The 19,256-nt window shown below is 39.0% G+C and overlaps 3 protein-coding genes across 6 annotated transcripts in view; 2 read left to right on the plus strand and 1 right to left on the minus strand.

Moving 5' to 3' along the window:
* LOC126759436 (flotillin-2) overlaps positions 1-19,256 on the minus strand; it is a 418,004-nt gene that overhangs the window by 101,229 nt on the left and 297,519 nt on the right. The window lies entirely within an intron of this gene.
* On the plus strand, positions 859-1,870 carry LOC126759489 (uncharacterized). Its single transcript, XM_050474324.1, has 2 exons — positions 859-1,147; positions 1,216-1,870. Exons 1-2 carry the CDS (start codon positions 859-861, stop codon positions 1,320-1,322), a joined length of 396 nt encoding a protein of 131 aa, XP_050330281.1. The 3' UTR covers positions 1,323-1,870.
* Positions 15,820-17,811, plus strand: LOC126759420 (glucose dehydrogenase [FAD, quinone]-like). Its single transcript, XM_050474209.1, has 2 exons — positions 15,820-16,116; positions 16,178-17,811. The coding sequence occupies exons 1-2, from the start codon at positions 15,820-15,822 to the stop codon at positions 17,744-17,746; spliced, it is 1,866 nt and encodes a 621-aa protein (XP_050330166.1). The 3' UTR covers positions 17,747-17,811.

A 19,256-nucleotide genomic window follows, 5' to 3' on the forward strand; every position in this document is an offset into this window, starting at 1 on the left:
TTTTTACGGTATTAAAAATTTATAAATGACTATGGTAAATGTGCTCAGAAAGCGCAAAAAAAAAAATAACCCAAACTGAACAATCAATATTAAGTTCTTGTATCGAGATGTCTTTACGAAATTTGGCAGAGATTATTTTCCAAGGCAAAACTATAACACTGAAGAAATTTTTCTTTTTAAAAGCTGATTCTAGAAACGCCGTTCATATTGAGTGAGTCCGATCTAAAACACAAACAAACTTGCTAGTATACTCTCATTTCACATTTACAAGTACATATGTATGTATATATTTGAATGATTTTGCAACTCCTTCAATAGCTGTTTAGGTTGTCTAGGACCACAGAATGTCAAAATTGAGTCACAATGTTATCAAGTTGCAGCTCAAACGATCTACTTTGAGTCTCCCTATACTCTTTCAAGAGCTATATAAACATACTAGGACCACAGAATATCGAAATTGAGCCATAATCTTATGAAGTTGCAACTCAATTGATCTATTCAGAGCCTCACACAAAGCTCCTGAGTGTAAATGAAATAGTTTCCGTCTGGGCATTTGTTACACAATTTGAGAGCATATGTTACAAAGGAGTATGTTGTTGGTGAGTCGTTGCGCATGCGCTAAATAGTGTACGCCACCAGTGCCTGAGTGACATGTTGCAGGTGCAAGTTTTGAGCAAGCATAGCCTTAAACGAGTACGTATTATGTTAATAAATATTTGCACATAACACAGCATGCAAGTGTATTTGAGCGTTTACATTTAATCGCCGAGCGTCACACACCGCACAACATCGCAAATAATACTCGTATAAAGAATGAAGCACTTGCGCGATCAGTAGTCAGTCGAATGTATAACGAGAATGTCGCCGTTAGCAAACAGTTTGTACTCTAAGCGCATGCTTTGCTACTTAATGCTTGGCTGGATGTTGCTCGTAACGGTCGTGAGTGCGCAGGGTCAACGTGATCAGTTCATCATACGCGTTGCCGAACTACCCAATGACTTGCCCAACGAAGCGGACAGCACTGCAAGTATGGGCGGTGGGTTCAATTTCAATTTAGGCGATTTCTCAAGCAGTGCAGGTTTGGGTGGTTTGACGATTGGCGATGCGACGGCGCAACAGCTGCAGGCGCCCGATGTGGTAGTGGAGGGTGAGTGCGCTCAAACGCAGACTTAATACTTGAAGTGGTTTGAAATGCATTTTAACCGTTTTTCATAGGTCTGAACTTGCTGCAGCGCAACAATTTGGTGGCCGCAGCAGGCAATGCGCAGGCGCCTGGACCACAACAACGCATACGCCTGAATAGCTATTTGCGGCGACGTTGAGTCGACCGCACAAACAATAGCAGAATTAACAAATAATGAATTAAAAATCAAATATTCTTATTATTATTATTATGCAGCAACTATGCGAATAACATAATTATTACTTGCCTTCAGAAGTTGCACTAACTATGCGCGCCAATTCAATGCAACGCATTTTTTCATATTCTATAGCTAAACTTAAGTGCGGCGCGCAATTGTGAATCAGTTGAAATTGATTTTTTGTACCTGAACGCGGTTAATTAATTGTATATTACAACAGGTGAATGCCGTTTTGTGCGAATAATTTGCTTGAAAGTGTGATTGTTTCAATTATTCTGACTTCATAGCACAAAATCCATAATTGTGCGGTTGCCATGACAGCCTTGAAGTTTTTTTTAGTAAAATAAAAGTGAGCATACTTTAATTGGCATTTTCTACCTTATAATCGCACATAATTATTTACATAGGATACCATGGTACTTCTGCTTATGCTGAAAAAAATTCCGAATAAATGTGGAAAATATACATAGAGCTGCATTTGTCAGATGACGAATAACTAACGCCATGATTGGTGCGATATATAAAAATAAATATATATAAAAAAGGTATCAATATTTTATTGCAATATGTACACATATGTATTCTAAGTAGGGTGTTTATGGAAAATATATTGGTCTACAACTTTGCTTCTGCTTCCGTTTTTTTTTGTAAATTTAAGGCTTTATTGTATAAAAACGGTTACAAAAATGTTATTCAAAATATTGGCCGTCGCTAGCTACTACTTTTGACCATCTTTCTGGAAGCATGCGTATACCGTGAAGAAAGAACTCCTCATCTTTCAAGTCGATCCAAGTATCAATCCAATTTTTGACTTCTTCATAAGAACTGAAGTGCTCGTTAGCTAGACCGTGTGCCATCGATCGGAACAAGTGGTAGTCAGATGACGCAACGTCTGGAGAATACGGCGGGTAGGGTAAGATCTCCCATTTCAGCGTCTCCAAAGATTTTTTGACCACCTTTGCGACGTGAGGCCGAGCATTGTCATGCTGGAGAATGACTTTATCGTGTCTTTCCTCGTACTGTGGCCGTTTTTCTTTTAGTGCTTGGCTCAAACGTATCAATTGCGTTCGGTATCGACCTCTTGTGATGGTTTCACTTGGCTTTAGCAGCTCATAATATATCACCCCAAGCTGGTTCCACCAAATGCAGAGCATGACCCTGGCGCCGTGAATGTTCAGTTTTGCCGTCGACGTGGAGGCATTTCCAGGCTTTCCCCATGACTTTCTTCGCTTAGGATTATCGTAGTGGACCCATTTATCGCCACTAGTTACAATGCGATGTAAAAATCCCTTTCGGTTATGCCTTTGAAACAGGTGTTCACATGCAAAGAAGCGCCGTTCGACATCTCTTGGTCGTAAGGAACCCAGTTTCCTTGTTTCTGAATCATTTCCATGGCTTTGAGGCATTTTGATATGGCTTGCTGTGTCACTTGCAACGATTCGGTCAATTCCTCTCGGGTTTGAAACGCATCTTGATCGAGTAATGCTTCCAATTCAGCATCTTCGAAAATCTTCTCCCTTCCACCACCATGCCGGTCTTCGACTTCATAATCACCATTCTTAAAACGTTGAAACCACTCGCGACATGTTCTTTCACTTAGGACAGCCTCACCGTACGTATCCGAAAGCATTCGATGAGCCTCAGCCGCACTTTTCTTGGAATTAAAAGCAAATGTGGAGAATTCGGCTCAAAAAGTGACATTTTCAGTTGAGAATAAGTTTGGGATGCAAACAGATCTCTACAAATATTTTGTTGGGTTAATGTTGACACAAATGTCCAAGATCGATATAAAACGATTTAATCGACCAGTGCTTGACCCTAGAGACATCCATTGGAAAACGGCGGAAGCAAAGTCGTAGACCTAATAGTATAAAGTATATGATAATATTTGTCAACTAATTTTATTCTCAACATTGTCAACCATTCCACTTTTTTTATAAAAAAAAAGACAAGAAAAAACGTTAGCTCCGTTTGCATAGAAGCTAAAAACCCTTCACAAGCAAGTTTAACAAAAAAGTACCGGAAATTGTAAATAAAACGCAAATTATTTAATTATTCATCACTTTTGTCGCCTTCAAAGTTCAATGAAATTTTCAAAACAAGCTTTAGGGGGGGAGGGGGCGGTAAGGTTTTTAAGAGAATAGAAATGACTTTTTTGCGAATTTATTTCTTAAACATGGTTTGAGTAATTTTATTTGGACTTTTTGTATATTATTAAGCATACTTTTGAGAATCTAAGATAATTTTTTCAGATTAATTTTTTCTCCCAGAACGGCTTAAGAAAAAACACTTTGCGGTGTTCACCATTACTAGAACTATACGAAATTATCCGAAAATAAAAGCCAAGAAAAAGTCAATTTATAATCAAATAATACAATAAAAATTTGGCACTAAAAAAAACGACCATTTTTTCGTAAAAGAAAACGATTTTTTTTCAAAATTACGCAATTTTTGATATTTTTCAAAGATCGTAGTTCGTTGTATAGAAAACATGTTTAAGTTTAATAAACATTCTGAATTTTTTGTGTTTCAGCTACCTATTCGACCGGAATCATGCCAGCAGTTGAGGTACTTTTTTTCGGCACTTCCGCAGACAGCACATAACTTCGTTATTTTTCAATATTTTTGTGAAAAAAATTTTTTTAATATAGCTAAAAATATACTTTATTACGTCCACAGAACGTCGAAATATTCAATCTAGTACTTTCTTTGAAAAAAATTCACGAAAATCGCCTAATTTTTCATGCGTCACACTGGTATAGCCTCTTAACTTCTCGACAAAAACTTTCAAATCTTCGAGTATAATCTGAAATGAAAATCACATAAAATTCCAGAATCACCCTTATCTGGGAAACGAATAGAAAACGAAGCAGATGTTCATAAATTATCGTTAACTGGCCGCGAAAAATCAGCTGATCAAAGTTGTCAGTTTGACTTTCCATTTTTCACGGGGTGGGTTTTGTACAAGTATCTTATACAATAGTTGATATGAGTTGTATTTCTTTATTGCGTGTAGTATGTTCATCAGTTTCAAAATTTAATACTTAACACGCTTTTAGACAGTATTTGCTGGAAACATCTTTTTTTTATTCAACGTGTGTTAGTCATACGCAATTATCAATGAAATATCAGCGATATTAACGCTAAATGCGCTAATTTGCATTGAAAAAATCGTGAAAAATCAAATTTTTACTGCCTTAGATAATGGATAATAAAAGAATGGTTTCAGTTAGTATTTCATTGAACTGTTGCAGGTTTAACACATAAAATTTTCAGTAAAAGCTACAAAAGCAATTATCAACAAGAATCAATAAAGTCCCCGATTCATTTCATATAAAATATAGATATTACATTAAATATATATGAAATATATATTATATATGAAAGCAGTGATGAGCACACATTACTTTTTCAGAGTTAATTCATCATAATGTTCGGGCTCTGTTGGTCGCACAGTGTGAAATGTCATCGCCCGAGCTGTGGCCAAAAGACTACGCAGTTCAGGTGTTGGAACATGGTTTGGACACGTATGATTTTGTGGTGGTAGGTGCGGGCTCAGCGGGTTCAGTGATGGCCAGTCAGCTGAGCGAGAATCCAAACTGCAAAGTTTTGGTGTAGGAGGCAGGTGGTGATCCGCCACAAGAATCTGAGGTGGGCATGTCAACTAAATAGAATAAAACGGCTCCTTGACAAGGTGCTTTCAAAAGTAAACAGGACTTTTTGAATCTAGCGCACCCTGGTGGCGCCATCTATATGTCTGGTGCGTTAGAATCTGCTATCTTTATCGATTGTCCAGTGAGAATTTCATGACATTTCATTGATTGCAAGTGAAGTTATTGCGTTTTAAGTGACAGTATGTTTGTGTTATCGGTGCGAAAATGAGCTTCGAACAAAGAGCCAACATTAAATTTTGTTTTAAAATTGGTACAACTTTTACGGAAACGTTTCAATTGATGAAACAAGTTTATGGCGATGTTTGCCTATTCCGTAGCATAGTGCACGAGTGGTTTCAACGTTTTCAAAGTGGTCGTGAGGACATAAAAATGACGATCAACATGTGCGCCAATCAAAATCGGTGATCACCGGCAATTCCACCGAAACTGTGCGAGAATTCATCAAAAATCAGCCGAAATCATCATTGAAATTCATTGAAAAGGAATTGAACATCTCCAAAACATCGATTTATTGCATTTAGACCGCACATTTGGGCTTACGAAAGGTGTGTGCACGGTTTGTTCCGCACAAATTGACTGACGACCAAAAATTGCTCAAAATCCAACATTCGATCGACGCTTGTGACCGATTATTTGACAAAAAATCACATTTTAACCATTAACCACTTCCCGTATTCACCTGAGATGGCACCGTGCGAATGAAAGGAAAGCATTATGCAGACGAAGAGGCCATTCAAACGGCTTGCACCGGCATACTGGTGGCCATATCGGCCAAAAAACTGAAAAACTCGTTCGACATGCGTTTGGACCGTGCAAAAAGCTGTACTGAAGCAGAAGGAGACTATTTTGAATAAAATAAATTGATTTTGCCGAAAAAACATTTTTTCTGTTTTTTTAAGTCCTGTTTACTTTGGAAAGCACCTTGTATTGTACGCACTTTTACAGTTGCCAAACTTTTTATTTGCAATGGAGCATACAAAGTATACTTGGAAGTATAATTCGAGCTGGCAAAGCCTGCATTTCTGCATATTTTTGCTGGCTGTTAAAGTATATTTTTATTTATAAATTCTAGGAAACGTAACACAATTCTTTAGCTCAAAATATCCGTGGCTTATCTATTTCACTTTGGATTTTTCTCTCCATTTCGGTACCAATAATTCTTGGCCGTGCCCCTGGACGTAGTAAGAAAGAGAGAGATGTTTTTAAAACAGCTGTAATGCCATCAGCGTTTTATCTAAAATCACGCCACCTCTATTCTCATTTCAAGAAAATTTCGAAGGGTAAGTTACGTTGTAAACTTTGAAACTAGACAAGCTACTTTTGATTACTATGATATACCTAATACAACGATTTTTGAAATTTCAGGTAACTTTATACCACATACATACATATATTGGCCAATATGTGAGTTATCTCACTGAAAATGAGAGAGCGTGTTTTACTGGTAACAGTGTATTTTTGTACTTAAAATGGATAAAAATGGCGACGGTTTAATCCAGCCGCGATATAACAAACATACAACATCCGGGTGATTGTACTCCATATGATGGGTGAATATATGTGAGAAACCTTAATGACTCTGAGGAAATACTTTATTAGTGCTATGTATGTAATGCAAAAATAGATAAAATCGGGCCGATACCACAGCCATCTCCAAAACACCACATATGTATAATGAATTTTGTTGTTCTATTCTGTTTTTCTTATCAAACGACAAAACTTATTGAACAACCTGGTAATTATTATTATTATGAGTTGTATTTTTGTATTGCGTGTTGCGTTCTCCTCAATTACATAATTCTAATGAGATGCTGTGACCTTTAGGCAGCATTCGCTGAAAACACCATTGAAGTTCACCGTTCTTAGATCATAATTGTAGAACTTATGTTAATGTCTACGCCTTCTCTATTCATCGCCAGTCAGTTATACGCATAATTATCAATAAAATGTTAACAATATTATTACCAAATGCATTAATTTGCATTGAAACAAGCATGAGAAGCGCACTTACTCTAATCACTATTATAAAAATATGGTTCTTATGATCAGCTCAGTCAGTACTTAATACTGTGGCAAGTTTAACAAATCAATTCCTGAGACAGGCGCTACGAAAGCAATTTACAACAAGGACCAATATAATCCCCGATTCACTGCATATAAAATATAGATATTATACTAAAGGGTAAAGGTAAAAGGATGTTATATTTAAAGGAAGTGATGAGCACACACTACTTTTTCAGAGTTATCTCATCACAATGTCAAATCCACTTAGCAACCAATGCGCTGCACAAAGCGTCGGCACTTTCAACAACGTGGTGACCACGCTAATCCAGGCTCTGCTGGTCGCACAGTGTGAAATCTCATCGCCCGAGCTGTGGCCAAAAGACTACGCAGTTCATGCATTGGAACATGGTTTGGACACGTATGATTTTGTGGTGGTAGGTGCGGGCACAGCGGGTTCAGTGATGGCCAGTCGGCTGAGCGAGAATCCAAACTGGAAAGTTTTGGTGTTGGAGGCAGGTGGTGATCCGCCACAAGAGTCAGAGGTTTGTGGGTGGATGTCAACTTATTAGAATTAAGCAATTCTCATACCAATTCTCGCATTTCTACAGGTGCCAAACTTTTCCTTAGCCTTGCAGCATACAAATTATACTTGGAATTATTTGACTGAGTATAGCGACAATGCCTGCTGGGGATTTGTTGATCGGCGTTGCTATTTGCCACGCGGTAAAATGATTGGCGGCACAGGTGCTATTAATGCCATGCTTTATGTGCGTGGCAACCGCCGTGATTACGACCGTTGGGCTCGAGCTGGCAATGCAGGCTGGGGTTGGGACGATGTGTTACCGTACTTTGAACGTTCCGTACACGAAGTGGGTAGTGACAAACATCCCCAGGGTTATGTAACAGTCAATACTTTTCCAGTCACCGATCCGGAGTTAGAACAAATGATCTATGCAGGTAGTGCAGAGTTGGGCTTACCCCGTGTTCACGTATTCACCGAAGGCAGTGAGACCGGGTATTCCAACATACCGGGCAATACGCGGAATGGACGTCGCACGAGCACCGGAAAGGGACATCTCGCTCAAGTTGCAAACCGACCCAACTTGCAAGTGATTAAAAATGCGCACGTGACGAAACTAAATTTCGATGAGACCGGCAAAAATGTACACTCAGTGAGCTTCATACTGCAAGATAAATACAAACTGAAAGTTAACGTTAGCAAGGAGTTGGTGTTGTCGGCGGGTGCAATAGATTCACCAAAGCTGTTGATGTTGTCTGGTGTCGGACCAGCAAAACATTTGGCTGACTTGAATATAACGCTTATACATGATTTGCCCATCGGTGATAATCTGCAAGATCATGTTCATATTTTGACTTTCTTAAAATTAAATGAGAACAAATCGAGTGCGTGGACAAAGGAAGATTCCTTAAATAGCACTTTTAATTATCTCATTTATCGGAAAGGCCCGTTAAGCGCTCAGGGCAGCGCCTCGCTAACAGGTTTCGTAAATACGCTGAAAAATAGTCCGTATCCAGATATATCAGTCCACCACTATTTTTATAGACGTGGTAATTTTGCTGAACTACAGCTTTTCCTAAATGGCCCGGATTTTAACGACGTTTTCAAAAACACACTACTCAAGGCGTTAGAAACTGCTGACATTTTGATCATGCTCAATATACTCTCCCATCCAAAGTCCAAGGGACAGATACGTCTGCGCAGCACCGATTACAAGGATCCGCCTAAGCTGACACCAAACTATTTCAGCGAACCTGAAGATATGAATACCTTACTGCGTGCTATGCGTTTCCAAGAGCAACTGTTGAAGACTTCAGCCTATAGGGCAATGAATGCCACTCTACTACTTCCGCCCATAGATGAATGTGATACTCAGGAACCTCAAAGCGATGATTACTGGCGTTGCTATATGAAGTATTTCTCCTCTACTACTTATCACGTATCTGGTACGGTAAAAATGGCACCCGAAACGGATGAGACGAGTTGTGTGAATTCACGTTTGCTTTTAGACGGTTGTGGTAATGTGCGCGTAACCGATGCCAGCATCATACCACAGATTCCCAGCGCCAACATAAATGCCGCTACCATAATGATAGCTGAAAAGGCAGTTGATTTCATTCGAGAAGATTGGTTGGAAGAGGACTCAGTAGAGGACTATTTCTGGTACTAGTAAAGTTCAGTAAAGCTTTGTTTTGCATTTTTACTTACAGATTTTGAAGTATTTGTTGTTATTGTATGTAAATATCCTGTATTTAAGTTGGCTGTAGTGCGATAAGTTACGTTGAAAACCTTGAGTTCGTTTTGATTACTATGATTTTTTATTTATGTATGTTAGGAAACCGTTGCTGGTCTCTTAAAATAAGGACTATGTTTACTAATTATATCATAAAACACACACTAGTTGACATATGGCTGTCAAATTTCATACAAACATTAAAAATGGCTGCGCCAATCTAGAAAAAATTGTGAAAGTAGTTGTGACTAGTCGAAGAAAACGAATAGAATAAAATCAAATTTCTATATTATTAGCTATATGTAGTCTCATTACTACATTTTACTTCGTGTCCGTATATGATATAAGAAAATTCAACCAAAGAGGCTAAAATTAATATAACGGAAAAAGCCAAGCCAAATCTGAAATCATGATATCTAAATTTTAGATCAAAGCCTGAACCGATTTCACTCATATTCAGTGCCAGACCACATTATGGTTATGATATGCGCTTAATTTTATTAAAGCAAATAAATGGTTTAAAGTCAGATGTATATATTCTGTATATTGGTGCTAGCAGAAAATCTAGTAGCCCTATACCCTTTAAGCATATTATTAACAGAAACAGATGATCTCCGAGTTTCATTAAGATATCTCATAGATTGACCGATATATGCATATGGTTTTATACCATGTTTTAAAATCCTTACATTAGGTATATGAGAGGTGCAGGGCAATGACACCTAGTTATTAGATAAAGATGATATCTTAAATTCTTTAAGATATGGGAGATATTGACGTACATAAGGACTGTACCGAAAAGAAACTGCACACAATTTTTTATTTGTAACTTAACTGATTTTATTAGTTTTTGCTTGTAACTGTTTTTAATAACAATTAGAAGAGTTTTTATCCACTTTTGATTAAAACTAGTAAAGAGAATTTTCTCTTAATTTATGCCGAATTTTTCCTTTAATTCCCTTCATTAAATTCTGCACACCTTTTTTTGTAACGGTTCGACTTACTTTAAGCCACTTTTTTTTTTAATTCGTTGACGTTTTCGGTAATTCGATGATACTTTTTCAAATTCCGTTTGACAATTGCCAAATACTTCTCAATCGGGCGAAATTCTGGAGCGTTTGGAGAGTTCTCCTCTTTTTTAACAAAATTGACATTGTTATCCTTCAACAAAGCCAAAGTAGAATGAGCGTAGTGCACTGTGGCTAAATCGAGCCAAAATATTGTTGACACGATGTGTTTCTTATAAAATGGTATTAGGCGACGGTTTAGACAGTCCTTCTTATAATTGTCGGCCGATATATGTAGTACCCTTTGTGAAAAATGGAGTGGCCTTAAGGCCGCAAGAGCAAATAGCCTGCCAGATGAGTATTTTCTCGCCAAATTTTTCTATTTCAATTATTGACACTGACTGTACCATCTTTTTGTTTTATATACTAGAAATGGGGACCTGGTAATGTTCTTGAGTCCATTTTTACATACATATGTTTCATCGTCCATTATAACACACTCAACAGAATCTTTTAGCAAACGTTCGTACAACTTCCGTAGTCTTGTTTTCCCTATTTTTATTTGTCGTTGACTTTTTTTGGGAATCTTTTGTTTTTTTATAAGTTTTTTAGTTATTCCGTTGCTTCACTCTTTGAATCATAGTAGCACTGTGGCCCAATTCTGTATCTCGATTCGGAAATGTATTCTATTCGAAATTCGGATCTACTTTATAATTATGCGAAAGTTGTACCACCCTGTGCCAGAATAAATACGTACGAGTACAATTTTCGTTTTTGCTTTCTACAACTCAAAAGCTAAGGAATAATTTATTCGAAAATTGGCTTGAAAATGCGAAAATCGAGTTACAGAATATAAAAAATCCGAATTCGAGTAAATTTTTTTTGAATCGAGTTACAGAATAGGGCCCCTGGTTTAAAGTTCTTTTTGCCGATTCACGCACAGATATTGATTTGTTTTGGTTTATTAAGGCCAACAACTTTGTTTCAAGATTTGGATCGCCCACTTTTGCCTTCAGGTTTCAGATTTTTACACTGGCAAGCTTTCTGTATGAAATGCTTTTTTCAGTGCAGTAATTGTGCCCAAATTGCTTATGCACGTGCTCTTTGATTCGACCCATCGCAAAAATGATATAACAAATTACGGAGAAAGAAAAAAGCAATAGAAGCAGAACTGATCACGCTTTCTAACGGTACTTACCGCAATGTGATCAAACGGCTACTTCGTGAGAAATATTGAATTGAAAGTGTGCAGTTTCTTTTCGGTACAGTCCTTATAATACTGTATGCAAAAAAATAGTAAGACCTTTTAATTTAAATTTCGAGCTAAACAACGTTCGTCGAAGTACCTTTTTCGAGGTTGGTATGACTGCCAATGAGATCTCTGCCAAATGTCACATAAAAATAATCATTTGTGTTTAGTATACGTTTGTCTTTCTGAAGTACATAAAGTGCTTTCGGCGATTTTTACGTTTGTCGCGAGCAAGTGTTTCTGAAATTATTCAAAGAGGCTCAAGAACGCGTTGACGACGAACCACGTCCAGGACGGCTATCAACATCAACTGATGATCAACACGTCAATAAAATAAAGGAAATGGTGCTTGAGAATCGACGATTAAAAGTCTGAGATCTTACTGCCAATGTTAGAATATCGGAAGGATAAGTGAAAACCATTTTGAAAGATCATTTGAGCCTAAGAAAACTGAAAGCACGATAGGTTCCAAAATCACTAAATTTTTTCGAAAAATAGCGTCGCGTTAATGTCTGCGAAACCATGCTTTCCGATTACCAGGATATAATGAAACGTATTTTAGTATTCAAAGATATTTGCACAGTTATGCTGACAGTTTTCTTCCTCGTGCGGTGCAATCCGAATTCCTTTCGACCAGCCAAACTGTCAACAAGCTATTCGAAAAAGAGCTCGGAATTATGGGGCCACAACTATTGGTTTCTGCACCACGATAATGCACCGTAGCATACAGCATTGATTCTTCGTGAGTTTTTCGCCAAATTTTAAGCCACCGTGTACCTCATTCGCCAAATTTAGCTCCGTGTGATTTCTGTCTATTCAGCAAACTCAAATGACCACTATCGCTACGCGCATTGAAGGCAATGCCGATAATTGACTTTAACAACTCTTTCGAGGATTGGAAAAACGTTGCCACAAGTGTATTTGGGTCAAGGGGGATTACTTTGAAGGGGACGACATAGATTTTGAAGAATAAATTACATGTTATTATTAATAGAGAGCGTTATTACACAATGTTGTCCAACTTTTTTTCCTGGAATTTGATGAAATCGACGAGAACGATCTCTCTTTTCAACAAGACGATGTTTCACGTCTAAACATGGACACATTGTATTCAAAGTTCAGCTACTCGTTAATTTCGATAAATGGCCCAATGAAATGGCCGCCAAGATTTTTAGTTGATTTTAAGAACACGTCGTTTTTGTTGGAAGACTCTTTATGCTGACTTCACAGATTGAACGGTATTTTTGGTAAAAAGTCAGCTACAGACACTGTGCTCCACCTATTCGTTACCTGGGTTATGTCTAAAGTTATGAAATATGATGCTCCGATTTCGACAATTAGATAACCTTAAAAAAATTATCTGTGCAGTGTGCGCAGTACCGATTACAGGGAAACGCCTAAATTGACTCCAAACTATTTCAGCGAACCTGAAGACATGAACACCTTACTTCGGGCTATGCGTTTCCAAGAGCAACTGTTGAAGACTTCAGCCTATAGGGCAATGAATGCCACTCTAATGAATGTGATACCCATGAACCTCAAAGCGATGATTACTGGCGTTGCTATATGAAGTATTTCTCCTCTACTACTTGTCAACCAGCATAATACCACAGATTCCAAGTGCCAACATAAATGCCGCTACCAAAATGATAGCTGAAAAGGCAGTAGATTTCATTCGAGAAGATTGGGTGGAAGAGGACTCAGTAGAGAAGCATATATGGCACTGTTAAAGCTCTAATAGGATACTGTGTCTACATATAAACATACTTATGATTTTGGTTTTGAATAATTGTTTGGAAAGGAGTCTGTTTCTGTTGTTTATGAACACAAAAGTTTTTCTATATTAGCTCTCATTTATTTCACCGTTGCTTCTTCTGGCCTTTTTGAAACGTAATACTTTCAATCGAAAAATTCTGGTCATGTTCGAAGACTTATACAGAAGGTAAGTAAGTTGTTGAGTTTCTCCAAAAACATTTTCTGCGATCCTGTCATTTACTTGTCTATTAGCTCAACCATATCGCGGGCTTTAATCTAAGGTCTACCAGTTCAAGACTGTGCACTTTTGTTACGTTATCCTCCGTGGTTTACGTTTTTTAGGTGAGTGTCGTAACCAAAAAACGACGTTGAATTCACTGCGCGACTTCACTGTTCACAACAATTATTGTGTCATCGACGGATATTAGCACAAAACCGCATTTCTAAAAGCAAGATGGGGAATTTAGATACGATAGTCGATTACTGCTACTTTTGCATAATAGTATCAGATAGTCCTCCATCCCAATGGTAGTGAATTCGGACTAGTGTATATATTATGACATACAAGGTCTGTCGCAAAAGAAACAGAACTTTTTAAATATAACTGTTTCTGGTGGCGCCACCTATTGGTGGGTATATGAAATAAAAAGTTTGATCTCTTGTTGATTTTTCGTAAAAATTTTAAGACCATTGGATAACTACAATCGATGTTATCGATCAAAAAGTGACAGCAGCTTTTGGTCATCGGTCGTAAAATGCAAAGAGCAAATATTAAATTTTGTTTTAAACTTGGGAAAACGTTTACTGAAACATTTCAAATGATGAAAAAAGTTTATGGTGATCAGTGCCTATCCCGTAGTAATGTGCATGAGTGGTTTAAGCGATTCCAAGAAGGTCGTGAAGACCTCTGTGACGATTAGAAGTCGGGCCGGCCAAAATCAGTGATTACCCAAAACAATATTGAAAAAGTGCAGGAATTTATTAAGAATGAGCCGAAATCTTCTTTGCGTTACATGGAAATGGTGTTAAATATCACCAAAGACTCCATTCATCGCATTTTGATAGATAAATTGGGTCTACGGAAGGTGTGCTCCAAGTTTGTTCCGCACAAATTGACCGAAGAGCAAAAATTGCTACGAATACAACATTGTAAGGATTTGATTAAGGAGTCGAGAAAGGACATAAACTACAAATATTCCATTGTGACTGGTGATGAAACGTGGTGCTTGCAATATAATCCCGAAACCAAACGTCAAAGTGCCGAATGGAAGCATTCCGACGAGGCATCAGCGATAAAAAGTCGTCTTCAGAAGTCAAAAATAAAGGCAATGCTGATTTGTTTTTACGATTCCGAGGGTATTGTACACCGAGAGTTCGTCCCACCTGGCCAAACGATTAATGCTGTGTTTTACCTTGGTCTTATGAAGTGTCTTTTGTCACGCATTCGTCGTGCTGGATCACAATACCGTGAGGCAGGGTCCTGGCGCCTATTGCACGATAATGCGCCGTGTCATCGGTCGACGCTTGTCACTGATTTTTTGACAAAAAGCTCCATATTAACCATTAATCACTCACCTACTCACCTGATCTGGCACCCTGTGATTTTTATCTATTTGGAAAACTTCATTTGCCCATGAAAGGACACTGGTTTCAGGACATTTCAGCTATCCAAAAGGCGACGACCGATATTCTCGAAGAGATTTCCAAAAAAAATGTTTTGGAAATCTGGCCTTTTTTTCTATTAGTGTACTACCTAACTTGAAAACAAAAGAGGACAATTTCAGCGGCACTAACCGCGGAGATCTTCTCACCCATAAAAATAATTACTCACATATGTATCTAAAAAAATTTTCAGTAGCTTTCGTTATCGAGAGAAACTCTAATAATATTGAAACATCAACAATGCTTCTTTTTTATTTTTAGCACTTAAGTGTATTTATTACTAATAATAACCCCAAAAGACTTACATACAAAGATCTGAAGGCAATTGGAGATAAATGGTTTTAATGAATGTGCGCTCCTTTTTTCAACTGCAACTCAACAAGCATTGTTTCAGTGTAAAGTTTTGTGCAAAAAATCTTAAAAAGAAAATTAATTAATGTAAGTAAGCAGGCATTGACACAAATTGCATTATTAAAGCAATGACATGAAAAAGGGCAATTAAAAGCTTGCGCACGGGTCTGTTATATAAAGCGAAACGCCTGTGATGCGCTCCGCCAGTTTCCAAGCTAAATTGCCGCTGGATAAAAGGAAAATATCTAAGAGTTTTTGAAAACAAGCATAAGAAACTCATTTACGTATACAATTTTCACGCTTTAGCGTGTTTAAACAGCATCATTTAAGGCCGTTGCACTGCGGTGCCCCTCAGTAGTCTTCGGGTCAATGTGAGTGGGAAGATACGGTTGATAACTTAATTAATTACGCAGCAACAAGTGTCTCAGAAGTGCTATTTATAAATCATTATTACGAATTACTTTGCATATCAATCGTCTTAGTAAAACCGGCTGCTAGCGAAGGATGCCGCTGCCGCTGTTGGAAGCTCAGTGCGCCGCACAGAGCATTGGTCCCTTCAATACTATGGTCAGCGCGTTAATACAAGCGCTGCTCGCGGCCCAATGCGCTATCTCGCCACCCGAGTTGTGGCCACCGGACTACGCGAATGCATTGCTGGGACGCACTCAGGCAGATGAGTATGATTTTGTGGTGGTTGGCGCAGGTTCGGCGGGTTCAGTAATAGCCAGTCGGTTAAGCGAGAATCCAGCGTGGAAAGTGTTGGTGTTGGAGGCAGGCGGTGATCCGCCGCAAGAATCTGAGGTGCGCATATACAAAAATTAGAATAGAACAGCTCTCTTATCGCCCACATTCTCATACATAGGTGCCCGGCGTTTTATTTTCTTTGGAGCACACAAATGTCACTTGGAATTACTTGACTGAGTATAGCAACAAGGCCTGCTGGGGTTTGGTTGATCGGCGCTGTTATTGGCCGCGTGGTAAAATGATTGGTGGTTCGGGTGGTGTTAATGGTATGCTATATGTGCGTGGGCATCGCGGTGATTACGACAGCTGGGCTCAGGCCGGTAATACAGGTTGGGGTTGGAACGATGTGCTGCCGTATTTTGAACGTTCCGTGCACCCATTAGGTAATGATACGCATCCGCGGGGTTATGTAACACTCAGTGCATTTCCAGTCAACGATCCGGATATAGAACAAATGATCTATGCAGGCACCGCAGAACTGGGCATACCACGTGTACACTTATTCACCGACGGCAGTGAGACCGGATACTCCAACTTACCGGGTACAATAATGAATGGGCGTCGCATGAGTCCAAGCAAGGGGCATTTGGCGAGTGTTGCTAAGCGCCCAAACTTGCAAGTGATTAAAAATGCACACGTGACCAAACTGAATTTCGACAAGAGTGGTAGAAATGTACGCTCCGTTAGCTTCACTGTGCGAAATGAGAGAAAAATGCGCGTGAGTGTTGGTAAGGAGCTGGTTTTGTCGGCGGGTGCAATTGAATCGCCAAAACTTTTAATGCTGTCTGGCGTTGGACCGGCAGCGCACTTGAAGACAATGCAGATACCACTTGTGCATGATTTGCCAATCGGTGATAATCTGAATGATCACGCGCAGGTTGTGACTTTCTTAAAACTGAACGAAGGTCTAGCATATAAACTTACGCCTCAAGATAGCTTCGATAGCACATACAATTATCTCATACATCGTAGCGGACCGCTAACATCACACGGCACAGCCTCACTCACCGGTTTCGTCAACACGCTTAAGAATAGCCCTTATCCTGACGTAGAATTTCATCATTTCATTGTGCGTCGTGGCGATTTCGCTGGCCTGGAAATATTTCTCCACGGTCTTAGCATCAACGATTACTTTAAGGCACAAATACGCAGCGCTATTGAGCTTTCCGATATTTTGGGCATGTTTAATATACTCTCAACACCAAAATCCAGCGGAAATTTACGGCTGCGCAGCGCGGATTACAAGGATTCTCCAATATTAACACACAACTACTTCAATGATGCGGAAGATGTGGCCACGTTACTGCGCGCCATACGCTTCCAAGAGCAACTATTGAAGACCGCAGCCTATAGAGCAATGAATGCTAGCCTAGTACTGCCCACAATCGCTGAGTGCGACGCTTTTGGCTTGCAGAGCGATGCTTATTGGCGTTGTTACATAAAATATTTCTCTTCCACCACCTATCATCAGTCGGGCACGGTGAAAATGGCGCCCGCAACCGATGACACCAGCTGTGTGGATCCACGTTTAAGTCTACGCGGTGTGAACAATTTGCGTGTGGTCGATGCTAGCATAATGCCCAAAGTGCCCAGCGCAAATACAAATGCGGCTACGATTATGATTGCCGAAAAGGCAGCCGACTTCATTCGACAGGATTGGCTTGATGTGTGGCAGCCCTTCTACTAATCCCGTATTTTTATTTAAATAACAGGTGAGATGTGAACACACCATATAAACGTTGAGAAAAAGAGAATGAAGACCGTAGATAAAGCAAGGCATACAAAGCATTACTCTAAATGATGTTATATAATCTTTTTCGGGAGAAAAATATGTGTAATATCAGATCTATTTAATAAATGACGAAATGAAAGTTGAGTTTTACAAAAAAGATAATTTGATGGATTTAAGTGAAACGTAGTTAAGCACTACTAAGTCTAAAATATATTTACTATAAGAAAAAGTGTTTGAAAAATTTAGATTGGGAGGGTACGCAGCGCGGCCATCGGTGTATTGTGACCTCTGATTCTTTCATAGGTTTTCGTTTAATCCTACAGCCCTTGGAAAATTTAGGAGGTTTGAAGGGTTGATGTATTTAATGTGACTTTTCTGAGGCTGCATGACTCCTCGAGGCGGCAGCCTACTTTTAGCCTCAGCATCCCATTCTAACAATAAGTATGTGCGCTTTTCCACACAGCTTACAGAAGCGACAAGTTTCGTCAAAGCTCATCCCTAAACTTTGCATAAATAGATAATAAATGAGGTTTGAGACTTAAGGTCTATTGTGCACTCCCCTAAGTCACAAAGACTCCCATAGCCCCAGAACATTGATGGATTCCAATATACGGCTAAATGATATTAAGGCGATCTGATCACTATTAAGAAACATGGATCCAAGGGCCTAAATCCTGTGCATTCTATCACCAGGTATTCGATTCTATCACCAGGTATTCGGGAGTTTCCGACACCATGTCGCAGTACCGGCAGTTTGCGGAATATATTAAGCCCATGTTAAATAAGTGCTTCTTGAGCTTACAATTTGTTGCTTGGGAGGTTGATTACGTTTTTAAACCGGCTGAGGCTGTAACCACCCATTAGCACTTCTGTGGAATGTTTGCGTAGTCTGCAATGTACTGTAAAAAGTTCTGTTACTTAATAATATTTTTTAATCTTTTGGTGTTGTATATCATTACCTCTTTCTTATTTTCTTTTCCTCATGTTTCTCTCGTGGGCAAGTTCGCACGTTTGTCTGCTATTTTCTTCAATATCTCTATGTCAACAAATCCAAAATAGCGGAACCTTATTTTGTCCGCCTACACGTCGTCCGAAGGCACGAAAACGCGCCAGCTCTGAAAGTATTCGACGCAGTACCCGGCGGCGAAAGCAGTGGAAGAGGAAGATTTCTACTCCGTTGAAAAGACCAGATGCAGAAGGAACTGGCTAGGCTTGGAATCTCAAATTGGCGCCAAGCAGCGAAAAAGAAGAAAGCGCGCTGTTGAAAACTCGGCTATAGCCGCGTAGACACCGCTTACACCAATAAATTAGAAGATTTTCGTTTGCCTACTGTAGACACATTCACATATCAAGTGCGATTTGATTGTGCATGATAATCTTGCTACCAGTGCAGCTTGGCTGCTACTGCAAATTACTACAGACTGACTTATAGTCATTCGATTAACCTCTGTGCGATGGCGAATAG

This window comes from Bactrocera neohumeralis, chromosome 5 (assembly GCF_024586455.1).
Source record: "Bactrocera neohumeralis isolate Rockhampton chromosome 5, APGP_CSIRO_Bneo_wtdbg2-racon-allhic-juicebox.fasta_v2, whole genome shotgun sequence".
Classification (NCBI taxonomy): domain Eukaryota; kingdom Metazoa; phylum Arthropoda; class Insecta; order Diptera; family Tephritidae; genus Bactrocera; species Bactrocera neohumeralis.

What these genes read in the sequence shown, in the direction of transcription:
- LOC126759489 (XM_050474324.1), top strand. Translation starts at nt 859, where the DNA reads ATGTCGCCGTTAGCAAACAGTTTGTACTCTAAGCGCATGCTTTGCTAC. An exon ending in GCCCGATGTGGTAGTGGAGG is followed by an intron (nt 1,148 to 1,215) that starts GTGAGTGCGCTC and finishes CGTTTTTCATAG; the next exon opens with GTCTGAACTTGCTGCAGCGC.
- LOC126759420 (XM_050474209.1), top strand. Translation starts at nt 15,820, where the DNA reads ATGCCGCTGCCGCTGTTGGAAGCTCAGTGCGCCGCACAGAGCATTGGT. An exon ending in ATCCGCCGCAAGAATCTGAG is followed by an intron (nt 16,117 to 16,177) that starts GTGCGCATATAC and finishes TCTCATACATAG; the next exon opens with GTGCCCGGCGTTTTATTTTC.